General features: G+C 36.9%; 7 protein-coding genes across 7 annotated transcripts; 3 read left to right on the forward strand and 4 right to left on the reverse strand.

Annotated features, from left to right (window-relative positions):
• Positions 1 to 27: 27 nt before the first annotated feature.
• FDP41_004452 (uncharacterized protein) lies at positions 28 to 1389 on the forward strand (the record flags this gene model as incomplete). Its single annotated transcript, XM_044707868.1, has 3 exons — positions 28 to 259; positions 331 to 566; positions 685 to 1389. 3 exons carry the CDS (start codon positions 28 to 30, stop codon positions 1387 to 1389), a joined length of 1173 nt encoding a protein of 390 aa, XP_044561266.1.
• Positions 1390 to 2138: 749 nt separating this feature from the next.
• FDP41_004453 (uncharacterized protein) lies at positions 2139 to 7636 on the forward strand (the record flags this gene model as incomplete). Its single annotated transcript, XM_044707869.1, has 9 exons — positions 2139 to 3836; positions 3898 to 5141; positions 5188 to 5753; positions 5808 to 6692; positions 6739 to 6798; positions 6896 to 6954; positions 7002 to 7221; positions 7350 to 7472; positions 7536 to 7636. The coding sequence occupies 9 exons, from the start codon at positions 2139 to 2141 to the stop codon at positions 7634 to 7636; spliced, it is 4956 nt and encodes a 1651-aa protein (XP_044561267.1).
• Positions 7637 to 8167: 531 nt separating this feature from the next.
• FDP41_004454 (uncharacterized protein) lies at positions 8168 to 9349 on the reverse strand (the record flags this gene model as incomplete). The annotated part of the gene is made up of 3 exons (XM_044707870.1): positions 8168 to 9087; positions 9192 to 9235; positions 9297 to 9349. The coding sequence occupies 3 exons, from the start codon at positions 9347 to 9349 to the stop codon at positions 8168 to 8170; spliced, it is 1017 nt and encodes a 338-aa protein (XP_044561268.1).
• Positions 9350 to 9552: 203 nt separating this feature from the next.
• On the reverse strand, positions 9553 to 11035 carry FDP41_004455 (uncharacterized protein; the record flags this gene model as incomplete). The annotated part of the gene is made up of 2 exons (XM_044707871.1): positions 9553 to 10749; positions 10859 to 11035. 2 exons carry the CDS (start codon positions 11033 to 11035, stop codon positions 9553 to 9555), a joined length of 1374 nt encoding a protein of 457 aa, XP_044561269.1.
• Positions 11036 to 11267: 232 nt separating this feature from the next.
• On the forward strand, positions 11268 to 13324 carry FDP41_004456 (uncharacterized protein; the record flags this gene model as incomplete). Its single annotated transcript, XM_044707872.1, has 4 exons — positions 11268 to 11364; positions 11492 to 11527; positions 11702 to 12617; positions 12685 to 13324. The coding sequence occupies 4 exons, from the start codon at positions 11268 to 11270 to the stop codon at positions 13322 to 13324; spliced, it is 1689 nt and encodes a 562-aa protein (XP_044561270.1).
• Positions 13325 to 13345: 21 nt separating this feature from the next.
• On the reverse strand, positions 13346 to 14308 carry FDP41_004457 (uncharacterized protein; the record flags this gene model as incomplete). Its single annotated transcript, XM_044707873.1, has 1 exon — positions 13346 to 14308. The coding sequence occupies one exon, from the start codon at positions 14306 to 14308 to the stop codon at positions 13346 to 13348; it is 963 nt and encodes a 320-aa protein (XP_044561271.1).
• Positions 14309 to 14640: 332 nt separating this feature from the next.
• FDP41_004458 (uncharacterized protein) lies at positions 14641 to 16255 on the reverse strand (the record flags this gene model as incomplete). The annotated part of the gene is made up of 4 exons (XM_044707874.1): positions 14641 to 14813; positions 14890 to 15126; positions 15230 to 15430; positions 15568 to 16255. The coding sequence occupies 4 exons, from the start codon at positions 16253 to 16255 to the stop codon at positions 14641 to 14643; spliced, it is 1299 nt and encodes a 432-aa protein (XP_044561272.1).
• Between the last annotated feature and the right edge of the window lie 238 nt (positions 16256 to 16493).

A 16493-nucleotide genomic window follows, 5' to 3' on the forward strand; every position in this document is an offset into this window, starting at 1 on the left:
TCAACAAAAAATTGCTTTTTTGAAAAAATGAGTGAAACAACAAGAGAAGATGATGATGCAATGACCACCAGTAGTGCAGGTGTTGGTGTGGAATCAGCAGCATTGGAACATCATCATTCCGAAAATGATAAGCAGTATTTCAATTCATATTTTGATTGTGGTGTGCATGAACTCATGATCAAAGACAAACCTAGAACCGATGGATATTTGAATGCTATTATTGAAAATTCACACGTTTTTAAAGATAAAGTGGTGTTGGGTATGTGATGATGAACAAGGAATATCATCGGTAATATTAAATTTGATGTAAATTTTCTGTAATGTATCTAGATGTGGGAGCAGGAACTGGGATTTTGAGCTTATTTGCTGCCAAGTATGGTGGTGCTAAAAAAGTCTATGCAGTGGAAGCAAGCCCAATGGCTACTTTTACTCAACTTTTTGTTGAGCACAACAATATGCAAGATGTGATTGAAGTCATTCATGGAAAAATTGAGCAAGTTGAATTGGGTGTTGAAAAGGTTGATATTATCATTAGTGAGTGGATGGGATTTTACTTGCTTCATGAAGTATGTATACAAAATTTAAAACCATTCTATTCATTCATATTGGGTTGTAATTGTGAATTTTAAAATTTATTGATCTTTATGCTTGTCATGTTTTTAATAATTATTCAACTATCCATAGGGAATGCTAGAGTCAGTAATTTATGCAAGAGATAAATGGTTAGACAAGGAACATGGATATTTATTTCCTCAACAAGCCATTATTTACATGGCTCCATGTGAAATGAATAATCTCTATAAGGAAAAGATTGATTTTTGGGGAGATGTCTATGGCTTTGACATGAGCGCAATCATGCCCATGGCCATGTATGAATTAGCAGGAAAGTCTAAAGTCGACGTTATTTCTCCATCTCAATTGTTAATCAAAAATCCCATTGTAGTGAAGGAACTAGATTTAAAAACTGTGACAAAAGACGATTTGACATACATTGATTGCGAGTGTCACATTACCATTGACAATATTACCGATGAATCTACTCAACAATTTGTTCATGGATTTTGCATTTGGTTTGATGTCATATTCATGCCAAAAACAGTCACCCTTTCCACATCACCGTTTGCTCCAGCTACTCATTGGAAACAAACCATCATGATGCTTCCGCAACCTCTTCCAATTCCCTCCTCAAAGAAGTTGCCAAAAACAACATTGGTAATGACTCCAAGTGACTCGAATGAAAGACATTATGATTTATCTCTGGACATTCCAGATGCTTTTAAGGAAAATGATCAATTGGAGGAAGATGAAGACGAGTTGGATTTAAAGGAAATTATTCTGCGTCAATATGCTGCTGAGATGGAAGAAGATCCCGAAGAGGACGAACAATAAAATTTATTGAGGTAAATGTTCACTTTGGAACTGAGGACACGTAGTATTTTGTAGACTTTTCCAACGAAGAGCGTGACAAGTCGACTTGTTTTTCTGACCCTTGTACAAAAGAGAAGAAGCGAATGGTCATCAACTTTACAAAACGAAAAAAAATTATGTTTGTCCATCGCTAAACTAGTTTTTGTTGATGAAAAACAATTTTGAACATGTCCGAGAGTCAACTACCATCATGACACTCTCCGTTTAGAAAATACGATTTCATTTGTATTCCTTTTTCTCAAATGACAGAATACAACCCCCGAGCAACATCGGATGGTTGTTGCTGTTGTTGTGATGACCACGTGACTATAAATGGGATTTACAAAACAATTCAAACATGCACATCACAAAGCAATATTCAACCGACAATAACCGCCTCCAACGAATTTGGTGGATCCACACAAAAAGTGAGTGCCTTAAATATTCACAAGCCTCATTCTTGCGCATTTTTTAAATGCGTACAAACGTAAAGGCTGTTTTCTCGTACCGAATTTGCCTTAATGAGCTCATGAGGAGTGATCATACGAAAATCCCAAAAAAAACCCACGTCGTATCCAGCGCGCGTCCAAACTACAAGTAATTATAGATAATTTCAATAGCACAAGTTGCAAGCAAGGCTTGTTTGTTTTCTAGTATTCAATTCTAGGGTTATTCATCTTATCATCATTTTTCTTCATTATTTACTTCAACAACCCTTGAATTTCAAAGGAATGGACGTGTCATCAAGCTTTGGAGGAGGTCGGGATAGCAGAACATTCGAGAAGGGTTTCTCTTCGATTGTTGGAACAGCAATAGGCTACAATCAGTCATCATCCGTTCTTTCAGCCGGCTCCACTGGGGCTTCTGAATCTTCCATGACGGAGTACTCAAATACTTCATTGATAACATCCTTTGAGGAAACAATAACCTCGTTATTTACAAGCTTGAGAGAAAGGTCTTGCATTCGGGCAACGAACTGGTACTCTTTCGTGTTCTCTCTTGTCTTTCTTTTGTACACCTTCTGGGCCATGATGTTTCTTCCTGCTTTGGATCATGTTGGAATGAACTGGGAAAAGAATAGCGCCTGGGTTTTCAAAGTAGCCAACTACCCCGTGACTCTATCATTGGATGTTTCCTCTATTGAAACTGTAACCGGTATTTTAATTGGGTTCTTTGTAATTATAACATTATGTGCGATCATGTTGGCTGCTTCAACGTATGCCATTAACACAACTAATAAGCATTGGCCAAAAATCAAGCTTTTCACTCGAGTCTTGATGGGTTTTTTGACCTTTTCCTCACTTTTTTATTCATACACATACAGTTTAGTACTAGGATGTGATTATGGAAATTTTGAGCTGCTTCCTGGTGCCGATCAGCCGCTTGAGATCCTCAAAGATTTTACGCAAGTGGCTTGTGTGAGTTCGTTAAACTCAGCAATGATGGCGGTTGGCGGTTTTTACTTTGTTGTGTTGATGGTGATTGTGGCCATGTCCTCCATGATTCTCTTCGATAATAATCCGACATGCAGGAATTTATTTGTGTCCGAAACCAACATGGTGTACTTGCCACTGACAATTTTTCATTGTTTGTACATTGTCCTTGCAGCTTTAATACCTTCGCGCTATGCCTTCATTGCTCCCTGTATTTATTTTTGCTTGTCGATATGCTACTCAGCCTATTTGGTTTACCTTATTCCTTTCTTTAGAAAGATAGAAAACACTATTTATTTCGGAGTGAACTGTGCTCGTGTTGGATTTGCTTTGGGGTTTCTCATTTCAAGCATTGTGAATAATATTTCAGAAATAGCCGACAATGTTAAAATAGGCATGTTAGGAATAATCTTCGGGCTTGCGGTTGTGTTTTTGGGTGTTGGGCTCATCAGCATGGAAATCTACTTGAGATATATTGGAAAGACAATAAGAAGACTCCTTACTGAAACACGTGTCGTAAGAGGAGACAATGACAATGCCGTTGTTAATCTCGAGCGTGATGGGTCCTATTTATATCAAATTATAGAAGGACAAAGTCGGCAGAGACAGCTAATGCTTTTTTTTAAGCTTTCCAAATCGTATCCAAGCGATGATGTAGATCGTTTGTCTGATCTAGACCTTTCCCTTAAATTTATTAAGGGCCTATTTTCTCAACGGGTGATATCCAAGATGAGCTATGGGTCTTTACTAACAGCTTCAGTAATCGTTGCATATTTTAATCCAAATGTTATGCTAAGTATTTCAGTTTCAACCACTCTTTTACGAAGAGCTGCAAAATTTAAGAATAACTTTATTCGACGGTTTTTGGTAAACGATAAAACAAAAGATTGTGAATTTTTATATGGCAAGGATAGCTCTGGAAAGAACCATATGGAATTGAAGAATATTTTGGCAAAACTAGACAAAAAGCAGCTCATCATTCATTATCTTCATAAGGTTTGTGTTGTCTATAGTTGTAGTTCATCATCAATAACCGTTTTCCTTTAATCTTAAAAAGGCCTTTTGGAAAGAGCTTATGAACGAAAATGTTGACATTGAAAAAGTACAAGTCATTAACAGGCAAATATCCAGATTAACAAATGCAGCGCAATCATCCTTTGACTCGCTCATGCAAAGCTATAACCACGACAAGTCTGTCATTAGAGCATATGCTAAATTTTTGGAAGAATGCCAATTCAACACTGAACAAGCGTCTGAGCTGTTCCAAGAAGCAACTGCAATAGAAGATGACGAAGCAAACAGTCAAAGAAAAATTGTACAAAAGAAAAATAATCATAACAAGATTGTCCCTGCATCATCATCAATGGCATTGGAAGCAGACACTAAAGCTAGCAATGACTATTTTGATGAAAAATCTGAGGAGCTATTTAATGAGGTCGAGAATGATAAGTTTGATGGAGTTGAAAACACTGAATCATCAGCGCGCAAGGTAGATGCTTTGTTTAGAATGTCTTTGAACATGAATATGAAAAATCAACTTCAACTCACTAGTTTTATTGTATTTGCGACAATATCTGTTATCATATTGACAGTAGGATTAGTGATGAGCATTGCGATTTCGTACAATGTTTCTGGAGACATTTATTTGTCTAAATCTATATGTATGCCCGCAGCAGTTCCTTTAGGTCTGACTAGACGCGTTCGTGAAAAACAAGCTCATATGACCTTATTATCTAGGGATCCTAGATGGCAATCAAATCACGAGCTTAAGCTTAAGCAATTTTTTGCGACCCTACATTCTTTGAAAGACCTCAGTACAAAGAATGAGTTTTCAGCGTCTGTGCGCTCTGATTATGTAAAGCAAACAAGAAAGTACCGGCAACCAATGTTGATATATGGAGATTCGAATCCAAATAGTTGGCAAAATTACACTATTGATAGAAACACATCTATAGCGGAAATCACAGAGTCCCTCCTAACTAATTGTGAATCAATGTTAAGTTACACTGATGAACAGTATAACCACACAGCCGACAACATTCATTTCATGTATTTGTATTTGAATAGAATCAATTTTTCGGCAGGATTTGAGACGTTTTGCAATGAATATTTAGTAAGAAACAAAGAAAAAGCAGAGTCCTATCGGGATAACTTTCTTGCCTACTATGCCGCCTCAACTGGAGCCTATGTCGTTTGTGCGATTGTAATAATTCTGGCAACCAATTATTTTCTTTCATCCCTGACTGACGCAGTGAAGTTGCTAGACAAGAGAGTTTCAAAGGATAAGGTTGGAAAAATTTAGTAAGTAATTACCAGAAAACTCGATGCCTGAATTTAAACTTCACAGCCATGCACTAAATGCCAAGCTTAACGATGATATGCAGATTGGAAGTGACGGCTTGATAGCAAAGATGCTTCGTCCAAACATCTTCATTGCCATTCTAGTAATATTGGTAATTGTCGTTACAGTTGGCTGTGTTTCATTATTCTTTTTAGAAACTTTATTGAACTCAAACTTTTCTGCTAATGCAATTCGTAATATTCAATCTAGCGTTAATGTGATCATGACCTCTCAAAGAGTAGGCCTGAGGTTACAGGAGATTTTTATCTACAATATGAATGAAATTAATAGCAATTTGCCTATCAAACATCCAGCTCTCACCTCGCGAAAAGAGCTGCAATTCTTTCATGATGACCACAAAAACTTAATTGACCTTATCAACACGAAGTGGTACGGATTGTTATATGGAAATAATGAAAACGCATATTCAAGATTAATTGGCCAGTATCCAAAGATTGATAACATAATCAATGGAATCTACAACTGCAATGTAACGAACAATTCCTCTCTCTGCCCTTCCTTGTCTGAGCTTATTTCAAACATTACTAACTCTGCAACTCTCTTCAACGAAGGTTAGTATTCTTCTGAGTTCGATTTCATCCCTAATAATTCCATTTGTTTTTTAGACATTTTCTATAATCCATCACATTACACAGCTCTTAGTGTTTTTATGTGGACTCAAACATTATTTGCAAGCATTGACAACCTTGGCGACTTGTTGCAATACTTTATTGAAACCTATTCAAAATATGCTGCTAATCCATCTGTTGCTATTACAATTACATTTTCCATTGTTGGGTATATTTTATTGATTATTTTGATATCACTGACGTACTCGTCTATGAGTGCATTTTGGGCGGAATATAGACAATTCAGAATGATGCTGCACTATTTTCCAAGTGACTTGCTGGAAGATGACGTACTAAAAAAGTTTATTCTCCACAAAGAACTTCCACCCAAGTTTAAAAGAAAAGAAACAAAGAACAGCTACACAGAGGATAACAGCACTGACGGTATCAAGGGAGTCATGAATGCATCTGTGGATGGGTCAATACTTTGCAATGAAAAAGGAGAAATTAATTTGTTCAATCCTGTTGCAGAGAGTTGCTTCGGACTTAAGAGCAGTGACGTTGTGGGGTTAAGTGTGTATACTTTGTTTGGTGAGAGTAGCCACGCAACAATCAAGAGAATACTTTCCTCTCTCACAGATCGATCAAAATCATCAAAAGGAGAATCAGTAGAGGTTGAATGCCTTCGTAAGAACAATACGACATTTCCTGCAAGAGCAAACATATTTTCCAGCAAGTCCACACTTGTATTTGTCATTCGAGATATTACAGCTGAGAAGAAACAAAATCTACTGTTGGAAGAGGAAAAGAAGAAATCTGATTCACTTCTTCGTAACATCCTTCCTGAAGCGGTAGGTCAAAAGCTCAAATTAGGAGAGACCTTTATAGCAGAGAAGCACAACGATGTCACTTGCTTCTTTTCTGACATGGTGAATTTTACAGGTATGTGTATTGTGCAAATAACGCTATTTGTGTTTACTTTGTTTAGCTCTAAGTTCCACAATGGACGCGACTGGTTTAGTTAAAATGCTGAACACTATCGTAAATGGTACGTATTTTTTCTGAAGAATGTGACGTTTGTTTTTATTAATTTTGTTGTTGATGTTGCTTGTACTTTTGCTGAATATTCTCATTCAACGTTTCAGGATTTGATGCTCTTACTGATACTTATAATTTAGAAAAGATTAAAACAATTGGAGACGCGGTAAGTATTGTTCATACTTGTGCAATACTAAACTCTATGGGCAACAGTACTTTTGTGTTGGTGGTATTCATGCAAGCTCCACCTCAGACCATCCTGAACGAGTATTAAGATTTGCAATTGAAACTTTCAATGTGGTCTACGAGTACAACCAAAAAACATTACTGAACTTGGACACAAACCATGATTCTACCTTCCTCAATATTCGTTGTGGTATCAATACTGGACCAGTGATCGCTGGGGTTATCGGAACCAAAAAATTTGCCTATGGTAAGTACAATGAATCTATGTTCGTGTAAAGTATATTAACCTTACAATTCTTATTAGATATGGTATGTATTTTCGTAGTTATTGATGACATCTGACAATAACTCTTATCTTCTAAAACAAGTGGGGAGACACAATCAATGTGGCGTCCCGAATGGAATCGACAAGTAAACAAGGAAGAATTCAATGTAGCCGAAGCACCTATGAAAGAGTGTACGATCTCGGTTTCGAGTTCGAAGAACGAAAGGTCGAAGGTAAGTGGTTGATTTTCATCCTCTCGATGGTTGTTCAAGATCACTTGTTATGTCGTACATTAGTGAAGGGAAAAGGATCCACACAAACCTACCTCCTCAATGACAAGCATCACAAGAATCCAATTCCCACAACAACTCCCAATATTTCTTCTATTCTGGAATAACTTTTAAGAATTTCAGATAAATCAGCAAAAAGAGGAATGCAATATTTATAATTTCACAGTGATCGATGATTGCTCTCATGGAACGGTCATATTTAAACAATTTGATGTTTATCATCTTTTCACTTGGTGATTGGGAAGCAAATCCTGATTTGTGTCAACTAACTCCCAATAAACCAACACCTTAATAATAAAAAGAAAAACAAAATAGAGTAAATTGCAATTCACTTGAGAGCAACTCCTGCTCCTTCACATTCGAGAATGACTGATCCATTTTCCTGAGACTCGACCTTAAACGTCACACCTGTCATAATTTGACAATAGTGAATGGCTGTCTGCGTATGGAGGGTGAGAGGTCCCGTTCGAACACGACTTGTGCCTTTAGCAAGAGCCATGAATATAATAATTTGATCTTGTACGTGTTCATCGACACAACCTTGTTCTTGCCAATTCTTCTTTAAATGTTGAATGAGAGTTTTTACAAATACAATATGATCATCTACTTTAAAATCAGAGTGTTGTTTCTTTGTCTTTTTAGAGAAATCTTTTGGAGTGAAAACTTGCTTCAAATACACACTGCTCGTTCGTATCGTACATGAATGCATTGCCAAATATGACTCGAGATCGAGCAGGATTATTTGTCACTCTTTCTTTTGTAACAATAATTGGCGTATCTCGAAACTTGTGTTCCGGAAAATGTTTTTCAAATTCAAACTTGAATGCTTGCTCAATCTTTTCCGCAATATTCTCATACTCTTTTTCAGTATAAAATAATTTCAATACAATTTTAGAAATAGTTTCACCACGATCAATTAAATACATTGGACTCAAACATTTTCCCTTCAAATTGGCATCTGCATTCTTGGTCATGATCAATTCCACTTGTCCTTTTCCTTTTGGAAAAAATCCGCGCTGTTTACATTCCAATTCAATTTCCAATGCATTCAAATCTTTCAAAAAATACTTCTTCAAAAGAGGAAGAAAAACTTCAGAAACTTGTTCAAAAGGTGGTGAAAAATCCACATTGGTGCCGCCCTTATAAATCACTTTCACGTTCTTTCCATTGGAATCAAAATATAATAAAGGACACAAAGAGGATTGAATCATTAAGGTGGTTGCACCAGCAGTCATACAATCAGCACTCAATTCGATACTAGTCTCATTTTCCAAATACATGATTTTCACTTCAGGTGGAGATGTATTTGTTTTTTCACACCTTACAATTCCATTTTGATGAGTATTTTCACATTCCTCTCTTTTTTTGGAAATGACTGGAAGATAGGTAAATTTTGAAGATCCTACTTGACAATCACTCAACAGGGATTGATATTCATATCTTGATGGAAGCATGGATAATAAAACAACTCCACTCAAATGTTGAGCTCGAAGGCCTGGATTTTCTCTTCCTGCTCGAATGTTTTGAATTAAAATTGGTTTGTGAAGAATGTGAGACACTTGATGTGTTTCATAAAAATTTGAAGTGATGTTAAATATATTCAAACAAAGATGATGTTTAAAAATGTATTTATGGAACTTCAAATTCCTATCAATCACCTACAGGCTGTTGTGTTTCGAATGATTTGACCTCCTCCTTCTAAAATACTTTTAAAACAAATGATGTGAAACCAAGAGAGATCTCGGAACGAATCCATGATGCACTTACCCTCCATCGATGGTGATGAGTTTGTCAATTTCTTGCATATTCATGCTCATCATTTTTTGATCTTTTTCTGAACAAGTATACTTTGAAATTGCACTTGCTTCATTGTCTCAGTACTTTCTTTATTTTGTCGGGTATTTATGTATTAATACACACACACACCAGAAAACTTATTGCGGTTCGAAGAGGATGTGAATCAAGATCAAAGTCTATACTTGAATATCAAGTGACAATCACACCTTCTAAGGCCCTAGTTCGTTTAGTAGAAATCAGCCAAATCCTCATCAAAGGCATTGTTCTCGAAAGTGTGGTCATTGAGACCATTCTCTTCAGCCAAAAGAGCAGCAACATTGACATCAAACTTTAAGATACAGCCAATGCCTTCGAAGGAAGTCATGAACATGTTGCCTTCATTGGTGGATGAAGAGACAAGTTGCAATGAGTTAATTCCAAGCTTTTCATAATTGTCAATCAAATAATCAATCAAACTTTCAACTTTGACAACACTTGAGGAGGAGGAATCACCCTTCACATAATCCTTCAAATCTTTTTCTCTCATGTACTTGACAGTATCGTCGGCAAAGGTAACTTTCTTGAGTTGATTTTGAGTCTCACAAATAATAAGCTTGTCAGCCCATCCAGCATTAATCGCATAAATAGTTTCATCCAAGCCAACAGCGACCTTGTTGTCTTTTGCCATCAAATTGAACAATTCTTCAATACATTCTCTTTCTTCAATGTATTTGGCATCGAGAATTGCTTCTTGAGCAAGAGAAATAGCTTGGTAGAATCCTGCCTTACCTCCATAGGCCACATCGACAATACTCAAAATCTTATTTCTCAATCGATAGTCGAGAACATCAGACTTGAGAGAAATCAATTCATTCTTCAAATCGGCAGAGCCAGCCAAAACCAATCCATCAACATTGGGTGCATTGAGAGCTTGAGAAATAAACAAGGAATTAGCCTTCTCAGCAATTTGTTTGAGGTATTCATTCTTGGCAATCTCTCTATTGCGGGCAAAACGTTCACGAGATTGACCTCCCTTGGAATGTTTTTTCGGCAAATCCACACTGAATTGATAAAGAATACTCTGAGTGTTTCCACGACAAGTACCAAACAAGGATCCATGTCCAGTAATGACAATCACACCATACTTTTTACCAGCAGTAAAATCTTGCAATTGTTCTCTCAATTGCTCCACATGGAAACAGTCATCACAATAATACAAATTACTCTTAATGGGATTCAAGGGAGGTTCAATCATGATGAATAGTTTTTTGAGAGTAGAAGTAGCAGCACTACCCGCCTCAAAGTCTTCGACACCTTCATTGCTACAACTACTGCTACTACTACCAATTGTCTCGGTATTTGCATTGGCAAATAAAGTTGGAACACTCTGAGGATTGACCATACCACAAAATACAGCTAATCCATTAGGAGGAGTTTTCAACTGCTTCAAACGACCAATAATGGTCCGAGTTGCTGTTTCAACGCTCTTCCTGTTAAAGACTCGACTTGATGTTGCTAGCCTTGGTCAACCGATCATTCATTTGAGAGACTACCTGATTCATGGAAGTCTTTCCGCTGATCAATAAGGTAATTACACTGGTTCCGGTACCTTTAGCATTCTCCAATTCGGACAAGAGTTGCTTGTACTTGTAAACAGCAATTTGTTCAGGTAAAGCAGAGGAAGAAGAAGCAACACCGGAGGCTTGTTGTTGTGGTTGAACGGAGAGCATTTCGTTGATATTATTATTAGGATGATTCAAGAAAAATTCAAGAATATGAATTTTAAAAAAGCAATGATTTCAAGAGAGAGATTTTTTTTGTTTATTTTTATTACAAAGAATTAATTGTTGAAAGAATTTAAAATTTGCAAGTGACACATGATTTAAAAAGGTTTTTGATTGAAAAAGTGGTGCATTCGCCAAACTAGTTTTTGAATGCCAAATTTTTGCCACTTGTCAAAAAATGTTCAAAGCACTTCAATCTGCACCCGAGTCCACCTCTGACTCGTTGAATGAAATGTCTCCCTATTCCAATCCGAGCTATCGTTTCACAATTACTGGTAGGTGTAAAACTTGTTTTTGAATTTATTCTCATTGATTGAATATAAATATATAATTATCATCATCATCATCATTGTGTCATGACGAATAATTATACTTTCATGTGCTCTGGTTGATCCCATTCAGTGGTGGAAGGAAAAGGAATTACAGGTGATCGTGATGGTATGTTTTGATGACTGACATGAGGTTTGGAAATTTTTGAAATAATAACAACTCGGATGATGGCATTTGATGTCTCGTAATGATTCGTGTTCATCATATATTTATTATTGAAAAATACTACTTTTGACCATTTTCAACATCTGCTTTTATCGTGTTGTTGTTGAATGGAACTAGTTTTTTGTAAACTTTGTGTGAACTCTCCAAATTGCAAAATTCAGAAAACTAAATCAAAGAAAGGACAAAATCCACAATGGAATCAAGCATTCACTTTCGAACCCATGTTTCGTAACTCTCCCATGATCATTACATTATGGAATTACAATCTATTGTCAAAATCTGAGTTTCTAGGATGTGTTCGATTAGTTCCAATGAGAATTTTGAGAGAAGAGACCTTGTATGATTCATGGTTTCAATTAGAACCATTAGATACGCCACGTTATAGAAATTCACCAATTATCAAGAGTGCACAAATTCGATTACAAATCACATGGACCCGATTAATCGATCGGATCGAATTAGTTCACTATGGTTTCGATGAAAAAATTGAGAAATCTGTTCAAAGATATGTGAAAGACACCAGTGGAAGAGGAATTCATTTACGTTTCAAAAATCTCGACACAGACGACATTGAAAGTGCAGATGGTGTCATTCCAGATGGCAGATCTGCCTACTTTTCGGGCTTTAATTATTTGGAAAGTAATTTAAATCCAACCAGGAATGTCACCGAGTTCACCATCAGTTTTTGGTTTAAATGTGAAGAAGTCGAGAAGGATTTCATCATGCTCAGTACCGTCACCACCAACAAGAGTATCATTTTGCAAGAATATAACTCAAATTTGATTCATCAATTGAACACTGACTCTGCAACGAGTCATTTGGAGAAGTTATATATGGCAGAAGAGAACCACAATCAATCTCCAATCATTACACTCACTACAAGCACGACAAGTATCCCTAACAACCACTTTTCAAACTCTCCAACTCAAACTCCTCGTACATTGAGTGTTCATGGATTGAATGATGAAAAGAAGCACCGAAGATTAAGCTTAAATTCTTTGGCAGTATTGAACACTAGCTTTAACAAGAAATTGTAAGTACAATTTATTATTGTGTGGTTGTTGATAATCATCATTATCGTCATATCTAACTCTTTACAGAGCATCAAAACCAACCAAAAAAGAACAACAAAAATTGGACGAGGAAATTATTTCCATGAGTGGATTTACAATTGGTACCAAAGCTTCCGAATTTTATGATTGTAGAGGTCAATCTCTTGTCACAAAGAAGAAAAAGAAACAACAAACAATTTCTTCTATTTCACCCTCACCTGTTCCAGAAATTACATCAACTAGTAGCACATCTGATCACACAAAAACAATTGATTATGAAGCAATTTTCGGTGATATTCTTTCTAAAATTACTGACTCAGAAGAAGGCTATGGTTCTGAATTAGGGTCCAACAGCACTCTTCATCTCAAAATTTATGATGATGATGGTGACGATTCAGTGGAAGAAGAGTTTCCAAAACATCAACTGTTCCTTGAAAGAGAGTGGAATCATTTAGCCTATGTTTACAGCGGTGATAGACTACGTGAGTACATTAATGGCGTCTTAACTGAGGACAAGAAGTGTGATTTCGCCATCTTAGGTTGTGGATTGAACAAGCTTCAAGTAGGTGCATCCAACGATGATTATCGGTTCACAGGTTTCAAAGGCTGTCTTGACGAAATAATCATTACCAATTATGCAATGAGCAAACGTGAAATATCCAAGTTGTACAGGTACAAAGATCAATAGAGGGCCAAATCACAACATATATCATTTTGACGCTGTTTTTTTGGTGAGAATTGGTAGCTTTTCGTTCAACGAGCTTCTATTGTTAACGCTTTCTTGGATCCATCTTGTCTTGTCTGTCAAGGTTGGAGAAGAATGCACACTGTTAAAGTATTCTTTAAGGTCATCCAGATCTTTAGGAGGGGAAGAGGACGACACATTCACTTTCTTTGGGTAAACTGTCTCAACGGGTGATCTCGACTTCTTTCTATCCTTCTTTAGTTGAGTTAATGTTTCTGATGTTTCTGGGAGGTGCCGTTTCAAACAATTGAGTTCTTGCTTCATGCTTTTAAGCTCTTTTGGGGTACTAACTCTGGCACCATTTTCCAAATGAATGTTGTCAATCACTCTATCTTTTTCCTCACTAACTCGAGTCAATATTCCTACCAAGGATTCTTTCTTTTGCAGTTCTGACTCGAGTACAGCAAGTTTTTCTTCGTACATGGATTTTAACGAGGCGATTTCTCCTTTCCTTGTTTCATCCAAGATTTTAATTTGGCGAACAAGATTTTCAATGTTCTTCAAATAAATTACTTTCTCCGATTTCAAAATTACAGTTTGATTGTTGTTTTGATTATTGAGGAAGGTGGATAGATCTTTGGCAAAGTTTTCTTCAAGTGCAGAGGAGGTGATAGTCCTCAGTTCGCCTTGAATAGATTCAATTGTTTTTCGTACCGCTAGTAGAGTGTCCTCATGTTGTTGGTGCTTCAAGTACTCATTGGGCTCCATTTTGTTTAGGCTTTTGTTTTGCCAATGATGCGATGATGGATTGAAGGGAGATATTCCTTGTCTTGAGGCAGGGGTAGGAAGAGGAGAAGATTCATTAGAAGATGCATCATGAGGAGAGGATGACTCAAACTCTTCATCTCCACTGGCGGTACTACTTGGTAGAGATCCCTTCCTACGAGAATGGTGTTGCTTCTCCCGATTGTACAACTGACTCGTCATGCTCGACCTATTATGATGGACCTTACAATTTTGCTCCTCTCGCTCATAAGAGGAAAGATGAGAATATAAATTTTTTGAAAGGAAAAGCCTTACTTCCGTATTGATGCCAGCACATGCTTCTTGAAAATATTCCTCAACACAAAGATTTCGTGTTCGCGAATGGAACCACAAGTGTATGTACATTCACGAACCTCATTCCTGACGAATCGTGAGGTCGGTTACAGTTTGCTGTAATTGTGGCGGTTAACCAGTCATGTTACAGCCCTTATTGGCGTCAGGTTCTAATGAATCCAGCTTCAATTTATTTTAATGTTCATGTTCCAATATTATAATTAATTGTATTCTTTTTTGATGAATTTGGCAATTGTTTGAAGATTGATATTACTCGTTCCTTCATAAATCTTTCCAATAATGCAATCTCGGTAGAATTTTTCTGCACAGAATTCTTTCGTGAAACCCACTCCACCCAACCATTCGATACACTTGGTGGCAACATTTCCAGCAACTTTTCGTCGTTATTGTAAGTAAAAGTCATAGGTTGTGAACCAATGTTGTGAAGTTCATAAATGTTTAAAACCAACCTTCAGATGAATAATATTTTGCCATAGCAGCCTGCTTGGTGAAATTCTGTCCTGCTTCTTTCATTCTTGCAGCATTGTAAACCATAAGTCTTGCTGCTTCAATTTCAACTGCAGCTCTCGCATATTGGAATTCCATACCCTGGAAGTCTGCAATGGCAGTGTTGAATTGTTTTCTTGACTTGAGATAGGGAATGGTGTAATCGAACACGCCTTGAGCTAATCCAACCATTTGAGATGCTGATTGAGTGTAGCACATGTGTTAGTCACCATGTCCGAATGCATTCATTCGTCATGTAATGGTTTCAACACAAAGTTATAATGTTTTCACATACAAACTTACCAATTCCAATACGACCTTCATTGAGGGTTTCAATGGCTAACTTGTATCCTTTTCCAACGCCTCCGAGAATAGATTCTGGTCCAACCACACAATCCTCCAAAATAACTTCACAGGTGGAAGATGCTCGAATGCCCAATTTGTCTTCTTTCTTTCCAATTTTAAGTCCAGGATTTTCTCGATCGACAAGGAATGCAGTAATACCTGCAGTCACATGTGGAAAAATCATGACATTCAAAATAGAAAAGTGAGAATGTGTGGTCAAGAATGGGAACAGAGTGATGACCGTGGAATTGATTCAAAGTCATATTTCTCTCTTCCAATGTGTAATCTCAACTTACCTTTATATCCTTTCGAAAAGTCAGTATTTGCCATCACAATATAGAAACTTGCTTCTTGTGAAGAAGTAATCCAACACTTGGTTCCATTCAAAACATAGGATCCATCCGACTTGGCATCTGCTCTTGTTTTCAAACTAAATGCATCACTTCCAGATGAAGATTCTGACAAACAGAAAGAACCCAAACCCTTCGAGGCGAGCAAAGGAAGATACTTTTCTTTTTGTTGCTTGGTTCCAAAGTTTGAAATTAAATTATTCACCAAAGTATTCTGGACATCAACAATGACAGAGATGGCAGGATCTGCTTTTGCCAACTCTTCAATGGCAATGATGGAAGAAGTAAAGCTTTGTCCACTTCCACCATATTCTTCGGAAATTTCAATGCCCAATAATCCAGCTTCAAATAATCGATCCTTCAATGTTGGATCCAATTTGGATTCAACATCCATCTTATGAACAAGATCCCATGGCATGTTATGTTTGACAAAGTCTTGAACTAGATTTTTCATCATGATTTCATCTTCGGTAAAATCAAAGAGAGGACTTTTAGACATGGATCTCTGTTGCAAAGACTTTGAAATGGCCGAAGCAATGAATTTGTTGTTGTTGTTGTTGATGTTGTGGGTGAGGCAACGATTGCTGCTCGACACCATCAGCAAGGAATAACGACCACCACTACGACTCAACATTTTTTCCGAGAGTATTGTTGAGTGTTGTTGGCTTTTCTGGGAGGACAAACGACAAATGAAATTGAATTTACAAAAACTGGAGTTGATCAAGTTCGCCATATTGATAAAAACAATTCATATTGTAGTGATGGAGGTTGTGGTGGTCGTGAGGATTACTTTTGACAGTCATTTGAGAATCCGATTACTGTTCAGCGTTTGTTGCAACAATGCAAAATTCTAAATTTATGAAAAAAAATAT

The sequence above is a fragment of the Naegleria fowleri genome (assembly GCF_008403515.1).
Source record: "Naegleria fowleri strain ATCC 30894 chromosome Unknown tig37, whole genome shotgun sequence".
NCBI lineage: Eukaryota > Heterolobosea > Eutetramitea > Acrasida > Naegleriidae > Naegleria > Naegleria fowleri.